Genomic DNA, 13,138 nt, shown 5'->3' on the forward strand with positions numbered 1-13,138 from the left:
GCCAGAAGTGCGTTACCTGGCCAGGCCGCATTATATACGGGCAGCAAGCTCCGCTGTGTCCCCCCTCTGTATGGAAAAGAACTGCACAATGTGCAGAACAGGCTTCCTCCTGCTGCTGCAGACCACAGGAAGTGATTGTGGTCCGTGACTGCCGACATCACTTTTCGAAATTGCGCCCCAGAATGCCTTGCGAGCGGAATTCCAGGGTGCATGCACCAGAATTAAACGTGCTGGGAGGAAAATCTAGTTTCCTACCCCAGCATATCTATGCTGATCACGGCTTGTGCAGAGATCAGCTGCAGTGGGGGGGACTGATGATCATCTCCCCTGTGTACGCACCGCTGTGCTATCTGCAAAAAAGTTGAGGGGCTGGTCTATAACATCGGGAGCGTAATGTGGACTAGGGGGTTAATATGCCCCATAAACATTTTTGGGGGGAGGGGAGGAGGTATATATTAGTAATAATAATAATAATAATAGAAAAGAAAACAAGAAGGGTGGGAACAGAGTTGGGGCCCATTGACACTGGGGGTGGGGGTTCTCCCAGGGGATCTGTTACCACCAGGGGGTGTGGTGGATGTCAATTCAGGGGATCTTATGCCACAAGAGGGAGTGTTTGTCATGGGGGGTAAGACGTAAAATTACAATGGGGGTTTTTGTTCACACGGTTGGTGGCTGCCATGTTACAGGCTGTGTTTGAAAAATGACAGGAGCTTATTGGCTGGTACTTTATCACCATGCAATTTATCACTCTCCAAGGCTTGATAAATCTGTCCCATTGCCTGTAAAATGATGGTTAGGAGCTGATTGACTGGTACTTTATCTCTTTCCACACTATATTTTTCCAAGCTTTGATAAATCTCCCCCACAGTCTGTAAAATGACAGAAACTGATTGGTTGGTACTTTATCTCTCTCAAAGGCTTGAAACATTTCCCCCTATATCCATTCCCGTCTAGTCGGCAGTTCTTACTTTAGTAACATGGTAGTTGTAAACCATACCTTGCTGTGGGAAGTGCGCAAAGAATAATTGCTTGTCAACGGTCTTGTTCGCCACCATGCCACATAAACCTCTAAATGGGCATAAAAGGAAAATAAACACTACAACACATCCATGTGAAAAGTAATTTTAATTTAATAAATGTATGGAAAATAAAACTTAACACAGATCTTTTATGCAGAAAACAGTTTGGCATTTCTCGGGTGCATGACTTGCAATTAACCAGAATTACAGACGGGAAATAGGAAACAATATATTAGGCATTTTCAGAATTAGAGATACATAAAGTATAATTTTAAAGCAAAACAGAAACAGCCAACGGCCTATCTCTAGAAATACTGTATAAGCCAGCTGCTGACAAGGTGACAATAAGTCACTGCAATGCTTAAGGGATAGAGGAAAGAAGAAAGGTGTTTGACCCCCTAGGTACAGTAGGACAGGCCTAGACTGCGAGTGTCTCCCAGTACAAAAAGGAGAGGCCACATCATGCTTATAAATTGCTCACAAAATGCAAAGCACTCAGCTTAAGGTTACAAAAAAAATAATAATAATAATAATAATAATAATAATAATAATAATAATCTGCGATGTGTCACAATATACATGGAAAAGTGTGTTTTCTAATCTGCTTTGTATCGTTATTACCGGTGTGACTGAAGTGCTAAAAGCATGCAGAACTCATGGAGGCTTGTTGCACCTGTAATGCGTCACCCATAAAACAGATGGAGATTATGACCAATTTTCAAGGCAAGAATTATCTGGTAGAAAAAGGACGTTTCTGGCTCATGTTATTCTATAAAATGTTTAATGTCTCACATAGCCTGATCTCAGGAGGGTCCACCATTACATGTATACGGCATTAGGAATGATTAGAATTGAGCACCAGTTCTTAAACTGTTTTAATATGCAAGTAATGTTGCAGAAGAATGTATAAATATGCAGTAGAAAATCCTTGTTTATACAACAATGTATGTGGCAGGGCTTGAAAGAGGCAATCTGTGGGATAACCCATCCCTGTACCTAGCAGGGACGTGCGGTGAGATAAATGGCTGAGGAGGCACTGGCTCTGGTACCTGGTTCCAGAGCCAGATTTATTCACAATATATGAGCCCGAGGGTGCATGTGGGCATTATACACAGGTGCAGCACAGTATATACATGTGGGCATTATACACCGATCCAGCCCAGTATATACATGTGGGCATTATACACAGGTGCAGCCAGGGTTTAAAGTGGTCCTGGAGAGGTGGTGGAACTCATTTAACTCGTCACCTACAGATGGGTCCACCGTTACCTTGACTAGTTTTCTGCGCTAGCCCTATGCACAACATGACTTATTAGCATAAACCCTTCATCTATTGCTTTCAGCTGCAATACAATACAGAGAACAATACAGTAGGGGATTAAGTCATTACAGCAGGGGATTAAGTCCGACTGGCCAGTCTCAGTTAATCCTATTAAAGGTTAAGATAAATGTGGACCCATCTGTACCTCCCCCCACCCATCCTCACATAAAGCGGAACCAGGGCCAGTACTAGTGCTTTTGGAACCCCCCTGCAAACTATAAATTAGTGCCCTATTTCCCTTACTTTATAAAGGGACACTGATCTCACAAAGAAGCAGCGTGGTAACATAATAGTACGCCAATTCAAATTACACCACACAGTAGCACAATCTTATTCACATTACACCGTGTGTAGTGCCCCTGATTCATATTACACCACATAGTAATGCCCCTTATTCAGGTTACGTCACTCAGTGGTGCCCTTTATTCACAATGCACTTGACGATGGTAACCTCTATACATGTTATGCCACACAGTAGTGCCCCTTATATATAATGCCCACAGTAGTGCCCCTTATACACAATTCCCACAGTAGTAGTGCCCCTTACACATAAGACCACAATAGTGCCACTTATACACAAAATGTCCACAGTAGTAGTGCCGCTTATATACAGAATGCCCACAGAAGTAGGGCCTCTTACACATAGTGCCCACAATAGTAGTGCCCTTTACACATACTGGCCACAGTAGTGATGCTTATACACATAATGCCCATCTATTGATACTCAGTTACACCTCATTTCCCCCCACTTTAACCCCTGGGAGCAGCACAGTATATACATGTGGGCATTATACACAGGTGTAGTAGAGTATATACATGTGGGTATTATACACAGGTGTAGCAGTTTATACTGCTTGAAATTTGGTGAGGTTTGATCAGAGATGTGTGGAAAAGATAGACACTCATCTGTCACAGACGTTTTACTCCAGAGTTTTGATGATAAAAATTATTCGAATAATACAAAGAAGATATTTCTAATATATTCTTTGTACTTTTCATATACTTTATAATTTATAGTCAAAACTCTGCCTTATACTGGAGTAAGGCAGGAAAAGCTCTGCCTCACCACACTGCACGTCACTGGTATCTAGGTAACAACACCAGAAACTGTCCATACATAGCCTCTTCCTGTTACATCCACTCTGGTGGGAGAGATAAAGACTCCATAAGACTTAATTATACTGTATTACCCTCTTCTTAAATATAGTTCCTTTCTGTATGCATCCTGCTTTTTATACATAATCATATGCAGTAATGAATTTGGAAACATTTATTTTCTAGACCTCTGCTAAAGCCATTTATTTCACTTCTGAGAATACATTAATATAATTATCTTAAATACATAATAGCTTACTGAAGCAGTAACCTGGAAAATTGAACTGTGGTTCTACATAGCAGTCTTCTCTTTATATAAATGCTGAATATTGCAGTGAGCTGACGATGCTTGGCAACCTGAAAGTTTATGGGTCCAGCTGTATCATGTTCTCCTCCTCCATTGCTGACCATGTAACAATCCATTACAAAAACTTTTACATTTGTCTATAAATCAAGCAAATTATTGTTACTGTACTAAAATACAAGGGTGAAAGGCGGCATTTATCTAATTTTGGAGAGATAAAGTGGAAAAGCAGCACAGAGCAACCAGATTCAAACTGTTGTTCTAGCACAGCCTGTAAAATGACAGTTAAAAGCTGCTTAGTTGCTATGGACAACTTCTCCACTTTCTCTCCAAGACTTGATAAATCTCCCCCTAAAATATTACAGATATGTGCAATATACAAAGAATGATAACTTATTAGTTGGGCATGTTAGTTATACAACAAATCATACATTACAAAAACAGCAAAAAATTAACAGCAGATATGTCCAAGCAGTATGGTAACCCTTTTTTGATATGTAACCAATTGGTCAACACCCAGGCTTGCTCATTCTCAGAGTGGTCAATTACCAAACTTGGGCCCAGATTTATCAAGTCTATAGGGCCCTACACACTGGCCGATTTTCGGAAAGATATGAACGATCTCGTTCATAAATGAACGAGAACTCGTTCATATCTTTCAGTGTGGAGACTCCAGCGATGAACGATGCGCGTCCCCGCGCTCGTTCATCGCTGGTCTCCCGTCGGCTGTGCATGCAGGCCAATATGGACGATCTCGTCCATATTTGCCTGCACTTCAATGCAGCCGCGTGACGGGGGGAGTGAAGAAACTTCACTCCCCCCGTCACTGCCCCCCCGCCGCCGGGTCGCTCGTCGGCCGTATCCGCCGTCGGGCAGCTCGGCGGCGGGTCGGCCAGTGAGTAGGGCCCTTTAGAGAGTGATAAATTGCCCATTGATAAAGTACCAACCAATCAGCTCCTAACTGCCATGTCACAGGCTGTGTTTGAAAAATGACAGTTAGGAGCAGATTGGTTGGTACTTTGTCTCCATGCAATTTTATCACTCTCCAAGGCTTGATAAATCTGGGACAGAATGATATGGGATCAACACCAAAATAGAAGGTGAAAACACCCTTCTACTGTAGGTTATAGGGCGTGATTCAGACCTGATCGCTGCTGTGCGTTTTCGCACAGCGGGCGATCAGGTCCTAACTACGCATGCGTATGCACCGCAATGCGCATGCGCGCCAGACAACAACAACGGGCATCGCCAGGATGGTGCAAAAACTCCAAACGCACGGGCGTTTGCAAGGTGATTCACAGGATGAGGCCGTTTGTGGGTGGCAACTGACCATTTACAAGGAGTGTCCAGAAAAACGCAGGCGTGCCCAAGCGTTTTCAGGGAAGGTGTCCGACATAAGCTCCAGCCCAGATCACCCTCTTCACATCGCAGCTCTGTGTAGTACACATGTGATTGCACACTTGCACGGCAAATTTACACTCTCCCTAGAGGCGGCGACTATCCGAACGCAGGACAGCAAACTTTGCATCCCAGTGATTAGGTCTGAATCAGCCCCATAATGCACTACTTTATTTAAATGTATTATATTTTTGTTTTTTTCGTAATTCTTTAATACAGACATGATTTGGTTAATGTTCACAAAGAATATGTCATTAGTAAATACACTTTTCACCATAAAATACAACTTCTACAGATAAAAATGTATTTATTTTGGTGTCATTTTTCATCAGATTTACACTGCAGAAGAACAATGCAGCCTAGCCTATTAGCATACCCTCAGCTATCATTACACTGTGTATATTTTAGTATACTCCCACATTCTATTTTGCACATAAACGTCAGTGGAGAGGTCATCATAAATTCAGCCCTTTAAGTGCCATAATAAACGAAACACAATTTAACTAAAGCTGACTTTAGGGGCAAATGGGACTGCTTTTACCATAGGACAGAAGACCAATATAATCATACTAAATAAATTTCAGGAAATTATTGGTCACATTATACTCTACGTATTGTATATAAATCAAGTAATTACAGTCATTTGTCATTCTTTATGTCACAATCTCACAGTAATAAAACACTTTTTGCCTTTATTTGAGGTTTTCTTTTTTTTACAGACCACATAGTGTACAAACATGATACTATATATTAATTATATATTTGTAAACCACAAAAAAATAAATAAAAATATTATATTAAAGATCAACCATGAGGTGATTATGTGGATTTTGCGTAATGCTGGTGGCATACTTGGGGTGGTATGTACCTTTCATACATCCCAATATCCTATTATTCTTCCTTAGGTTACTCTATGCCTAGTCAGTAATACACTGGTTAATGAGGGCATTCATCTCCCCTGTATAACCTTCCCTGTGCTAATCTGCTATGTGTACAAGTAGTACACTGCAGACTGTCCTCTGACCACCCTGGTTATAACCACTACCTTGATTTACTATAGTAGCAGACAGAGTGATTTTGTGTACCTGTTGCCCCACAGTTTGAGCAGATGACATTTTGTTTGAAAAAACAAATATGGAGTCTATCGATTTACTACAGGTTAGTCACTGAGGCATGAGTTATGTCATTGGTCCTGATTCAAAGGCGGACGAAATGTCGATGTCGGACTCAGCACAGTGATTTTTTTTGTCACTGCACACTAAATCGAAACTGCACATGCAACAGTATGCACCTTCTAAATCAGGCTCATTGGGGCAGATTTATTAACATGGAGAAGGCATAAGGTAATGTGATAAACCAGTGATAAGTGTAAGTTGATAAAGGAACCAGCCAATCAGATCCTAACTGTTAATTTACATATTGGAGCTGATTGGCTGGTGTCTTTCACCTTGCACTTATCACTGGTTCCTTATGCCTTCCCCAGGTTAATACATCTGCCCCCTTGTCCTTAGTAAATAGATAGGCTGCACTCTAATGAATATTTAGCCCAGACAATGACTGCTTCCTGTGTACATAGGCATCAGGTACTTTAAATACCACTCAGCCTCCACGATCTGCTCTACTGATATAGCACTTTGGCATCATCAACAAAATATTGTTTCACTCATCTAAAAAATTAAAATAATACAAAAAGAGACAAACACAACTTACATTTACCATTAATACTTTGCAGCTCCTATGGGAATTTTTATTTGACAGTGATTTGATATGCATCGCTTGCTGGTTATAAACTGATCACAGCTTTACTTTTATACTTTACAAATTTCACATTAACCACAGAATAATCTCAAAATTATGATACTCAGGCGTGAGCCTAAGACATACTGTAGGACTGGTTAGTCCAAGTGGTCACTTGTGCAAGAATAGTAAAATAACCATTCCCTGCTATGAGAATCATTTGTCATCACTTAGAAAAACGCACTCAGGAAATGGGTTGATTTTTTCCCTTCAAATAGCTATGTAATATAAATGAGACTGAAGGAAATAAATGCTTGTACCTGTACTGTATTGTTCACAAAATCAGCAGTGGTCGTATTGTCACTCATCCCTAACAGCAAGCCCTCACAGAGATCTCACGGTGGGTGGAAGATGCAGGAAGCTTGTTCAGTCACTGGTAGGTGCCTATGATATTACAGCGCATAATGCAAGTAATAGGAATTGCATTGTTTCAAAATCAAACTGGTGAAAATCTAAAATAATATAATGATAGTGCCAGGCATTCACCAGACCTGACCGCTGAATAGAACTTGTCACATGAAAAGTTCATGTGAAATTTCAGCCAATCCAGAGTATCACATTGCTTGATAACCCATACTAAATACAATTGCTGGTGTCCAGGGTATGCATAGCAGCCATAACCAACAAATCACTGATCAGGCAGCAGCTACTAATCCTGATTTTGGAATGTATGCCCAATCTCAGGATTTATATGATTTTGTTCATTAGTGTAACTAATGTTTTCTCTTCCATAAATCTCTTGCTCATACTTTCATTTATATGTCCTACAAGTTTTGCTGAAATCTGTCTTATAAAACATTGATCTATGCTTGAAAGAAGATACTCCCCTACTGTAGGGATTCTAGTATTCCTGTATTAACCTAGGTCCCAATTATTAATGGAGCCCCTTTATAAAGTGATGTACATCTACAGAGCAGGCTCAGGCAATCCATGAATCTCCAACATTTATAGAACCAACTTCCAATATGTCCTACAAGATAGAACACATAAAGATTGTCTATCTATGCTCTAGTCCAGGCATTCCCAACCTCGGTCCTCAAGGCACACTAACAGACTAGGTTTTAGTGATATCCAGGCTTCAGCACAGGTGACTTAATTAGTACCTCAGTTAATTTTATTTAACCATTTGTGCTGAAGCCTGGCTATCACTAAAACCTGCACTGTTAGTGTGCCTTGAGGTGCGAGATTCGGAATGCCTGCTCTAGACTCTAGAGACTTGCTCAATTTATTCCTGATGTTTAGCCCTTAGTTAAACTCTCATACTACTTCCAACAAAACAGAAATCCACTGAGAAACTACTTATAAATAGAGCAGTACAGTATCACACAATAAAATGACTGATCACACAATAGTTCCAAACAAAACAATCATATCTAGTATTTTAAGAAAAAAAACTATACAGGTTGAGTATCCCTTATCCAAAATGCTTGGGACCGGAGGTATTTTGGATATGGGATTTTTCCATATTTTGGAATAATTGCATACCATAATGAGATATCATGGTGATGGGACCTAAATCTAAGCACAGAATGCATTTATGTTTCATATACACCTTATACACACAGCCAGAAGGTAATTTTAGCCAATATTTTTTGTAACTTTGTGCATTGAACATAGTGTATCTACATTCACACAATTCATTTATGTTTCATATACACCTTATACACACAGGCTGGAGGTCATTTAATACAATATTTTGAATAACTTTGTGTATTAAACAAAGTTTGTGGACATTGAGCCATCAAAAAACAAAGGTTTCACTATCTCACTCTCATTCAAAAAAGTCCGTATTTCGGAATATTCTGTATTTCGGAATATTTGGATATGGGATACTCAACCTGTATTCTATTTTGGTACGGGGACACTTGCCAATATTATAAAACACCATATCAACTTCTGTAGCTTTTGCTGTATTTTAAACTACATTCTTATGGCACAATTTTGGCATTAGTTCAAGATTATAAGGGTCAATTTTATTAGTGAATGAAATTTGTGAAATTGACCTCTGTATTTTGGGCAATAATGCTCAATGACAATACATCTCTACATTTACTGTAGATACCCCAATTCACTAACAATGCAGCTAAACAACATAAACATAAAGTATTTACCCAGCAGAACAGTAATATGTTTATAAGTTTAAAAAGAATTATTGTAGATTTCACTTAAATTGGTCAATTTTATTTATCTAGCCTTAATTAAATATTGTGCCCTTTACAGCTGACTACGGGAAATGGAACATCATATGTACTGCGGAAATATTACAAGGCAAAAAAAAATTGTGGTTAACTGATAAATTACAAATTACATAGCACGGTTGAAAAACACAGAGGAATAAGTACATGAAGTTCAACTTTCTTCATTTTAATTGCACTGTAGACCTGCTTCTAACGAATGGCATCACAAAATGAATAGTCTGATTTGCCTGGGGTACTCCGATTCCAATATATCTCTACCGTTAATGAGCAGTTTGCAGATCACCACATTAAATTATGTACTTTGATATCTGCATAAATGCAGCAAAAAGAAAATCTTTTCTGCGGTGGAAAATAGTTCATTTTCTGTAGAGAATAACTGAAATAGTTTTTGGAAAATAAAAATAAAATAATATGCTTACAAACAATAAAAAGAATACACAAATATGGGGACGTTAAAGATACTAAGGAAATAGCCGTGGCTTCCACAAAGGTCTGGGTTGTGTTGGCGGAGGCAGATGATACCCTCTAGATATATAGACAATTGTAACAATCTGTACATTAGGAAGCTTTGTTCACCGAGGTTCTGGTAAGTTCACCCAAATATCGCCCTTTCTAGAGTCACAGAATCTAGCATCCTTGACAACCAAATAGCCCAGAAGATAATCTGGCATGTGTATAAAAGGACATAGTGTCTACTAAATGACATACACATAGGTGCGATCTTATCTGTCTCCAAATCTACTTCAGGTGTTCTAAAAACAGCAATAAAAAGGCCATTGATGTATCAGTAGATGCTGAGGCAATTGGTACTACATACATGCAATGTTACGTACACAAGTTGTATAAACAAATTGTATGTTGAATTTGACACCAACCAAACAAAATACTCTTATGCGGTTTCTTCTGCTAATGATCGGTAATCAGATTGGTATGGAATTTCTGGTGATGCGTGGCTACAGCACTGGCCAGATAGGTCACTAGCTAGTGTTAAGTAGAAAAATGAAGATACAGTAAAGGTTGTGTTTGGCTTCAGTGTGTGGAAGGCTAATGTAAAACAAGTGGCATTCTAGCCCACCTAACAAACTGTTTAGATTGTAAATATGGCTTAAATGCTTGGCATATAATTTTAACTGCATCTGATCATACGATTTTATGTTGTCCCAATTTCCCAGCTATTCTCCCTTGTAACAAAGTCACTCCCAAAAACTGTGATTGACATTTTTTGCTGGTATTCTTCCGGTGCTAGACATCCAAAGTTGTCTGGTCAGGTTCAATGTCTGATGAGAAAGAAGTCACTGACGTTTCTGACACATGCAGAGAATGTTGCGTTGTTGTTGCCTTTTTTTACGTTAAGTGTAAACTTCCCTTAAGAATTTTTCTGAAAATCGACATTCAATTTTGTTTCTTGTTTTTTTTTTTGTTTGTTTTTTTAGCATGAAAGAAAACAATTCCCAGACCTCAAAAGGAGCATTAATACTACAAAATATCAGCATGACAATCAAATTTCGTAAAGTAGTAAAAGTGCAAAAATATGTCACAAAAACGGAGTAGTCCAGTTAAGTAATGGCACCATTCTGCAATGAAGAAGCCATTTTGCCCTCAGAAAATCCAAGTTCCATTTTCGTTTCTGCGTCGTTCCACCCTGCTTACTCCTCTCAATCGCTCGAGTAGCCGAAACATATACAAAACGAGAGTAGAAATTCTGTACATTGCCCTTGTGTGTTTAGAACAGGAGGCTTTCATCTCTTCATTGTCGCCATAAAAAAGGATTGGATTGTAGCAAAGTTTATGTGCTGTACGTGTTTCCATAATGAAGTCCACTTGGGTATGCAAGGAAACTTTTTAGAATTATTTTTTGGTAGTTTCCCCATAACAAAATTTAAAAATATGGTCCCGCTGGATTTGAATGGCTTACATATACAGTACAAGAAAGGTTTAACATCTTTATCCTGACATACAGATACGGACTTCACTCACATGCGGGCCTCTCCTCTGGCACAATCCATGTTGTATCCTACACGGGCAGTGCGTACAGTGATTCTGCAGCTTGTCATCCATGATAGGAATCTCACTGCTGGTTTCAAAAGCCCTTTAAAGGTCTGAGCTCATCAAAGCATGTATCTGCAAAAAGTATTAAATCATGCAATACTTATTGGTACCAGCTTGCAACCCAACACATCAGATACAGAGGAAAGCGGGGTCTCAAATTCTTCTTTCACCGAGATTTGTCCTGGCAGACCGTTCACGATTTCTGCCTGTTGCTGCTGTGCGTTGGTCTGCAGCTGCTTCTTGAAGACACGTGACACTTTGCTTTGGTGGATGCGACCGGTGGATCCAAATTTAGAGAAGGGCTAGAGCGTGATTTTTTAAGTCCATCCTCATCATTTTCTGCCGAGTCGAACAAACTGGTTTCAAAAGCTTCCAAATCTTCTGTACCCGCAGTCAGTTTGGCTCTTAAGAGCATGGCGTATGTGCCATAGCGGGATTTCTGTAAAAGGTAAGAAAAATACGGAATAAATACATTACATTGTCTGTTCTGTATTACATGTGGGTAGTGTATTCTCTATCAGCATAACCACCCTTATAGCCCTGCTGATGTTGAAACCTTCCTTCATACATTCACAATATGGGACTCATAGTCCTCAGTATGGTATGGTGCATAGTATGAAAAGTTTATCTGACAATTACTGGTATGTGTCTTGCCTATATTTACATATACTAATTACAGTAGGTTAAACCCCTTTTAAAAACCCTTTTGTTTAAAGTAAACAACCCTAATTTTTATAACTGCTTTCACTTTATAACCCTTTAATTTTCTTCATTATATGATGGTTTCCGACTTGAGACTTGTATCAAACATTGTAAAGAGCACAGACACTGGCTGGCGCTGTGTGCTGCTACTTAGCATTTTATCAACTAGCATTCCTAAATTCATCTTCATCTCCATATCCCCCAACTGTATTCTATTTAATGTATAAATGGACTTTGTAAAATAAAAAATTAATCTGCAATTTCATGACCCTATTTCTTATATTGTCTAAAATATTTTTGTACTATCCTGCTACATATTAATAACCCTACACAGGCAATGGCATATCTACAATGGGTGCAGGGTGTGTGGTGCACATAGGGGGCCCACACCGCACACATATAATTAGACTTATGTCTCTAGAGTCCTATGCTGGCTGGTGCTGAAAGCATGTGCAGTAGAGAGGTCACTGGGTACAAGGTGCGGGCACTATGTTCCTGTATACCTGAGCATGTGTAGTAGACTCTGACACAAAGCCACTAAGGGCGTTATCCCATTACCCACAGTCATTGACCATGGGTAATTGGTTCGCCAGGAGCTATCCAGTTAGCCATGATAAACTGGTGCGAGACGCGGCTTATCAGGGATTTCGTTTCACCTGCCTCAGGCAGGCAAAAACAGATCCCCGAAAACAGCCACGTTTACATTGGAAAACAGGGTCTGTTTCTAAAAAAAAAACACAAAGATTTCACAGAACCTGTGTTTTTTTGGGAGATTTTTTTTTAATTTTTTTACGGGTGATCTAATTGGATAGCCTGTAAAAAAATATTGGTGAAAGTCTGTTGTGCAGCCAGAGAGGAAGGCCCCGCATAGAACCTGCACATGGGCCCTCTTATCTCTCAAAACCCTGTACACAGAATAGAACTTGAAAAGTTCATGTGAAATTGAAGCCAATCCAGAGTGTCTGATTGCTTGATAACACATACTAAATCCAATTGCTAGTGTTCAGGGTATGCATAGCAGCCACAACCAACAAATCACTGATAATCAGGCAGCAGCTACTAATCCTGATTTTAAAATATATCTCAGAATGTATATGATTTTGTTCATTAGTGTTATTATGGAAAAATGTAGCAAATGTTTTTTCTTCCATAAATCTCTTGGGCATAATTTCATTTATATGTCCTGCACGTTTTGCTGAAATCTGTCTTACAGATCATTGATATACTGTATGCTTGAAGGAAGACACACCCC

The 13,138-nt window shown here is 39.4% G+C and overlaps 1 protein-coding gene across 3 annotated transcripts in view; it reads right to left on the minus strand.

Moving 5' to 3' along the window:
* Positions 1-1,109: 1,109 nt before the first annotated feature.
* Positions 1,110-13,138, minus strand: part of PSD (pleckstrin and Sec7 domain containing) — a 747,912-nt gene continuing 735,883 nt past the window's right edge. For all 3 annotated transcript variants that reach the window (XM_063961403.1, XM_063961401.1, XM_063961402.1), the window contains one exon: positions 1,110-11,623. In XM_063961403.1, coding sequence (XP_063817473.1) covers positions 11,378-11,623 — 246 coding nt within the window. In that variant the 3' untranslated portion in view covers positions 1,110-11,377. The remainder of the gene's footprint in view (positions 11,624-13,138) is intronic.

The sequence above is a fragment of the Pseudophryne corroboree genome, chromosome 3 (assembly GCF_028390025.1).
Source record: "Pseudophryne corroboree isolate aPseCor3 chromosome 3, aPseCor3.hap2, whole genome shotgun sequence".
Taxonomy (NCBI): domain Eukaryota; kingdom Metazoa; phylum Chordata; class Amphibia; order Anura; family Myobatrachidae; genus Pseudophryne; species Pseudophryne corroboree.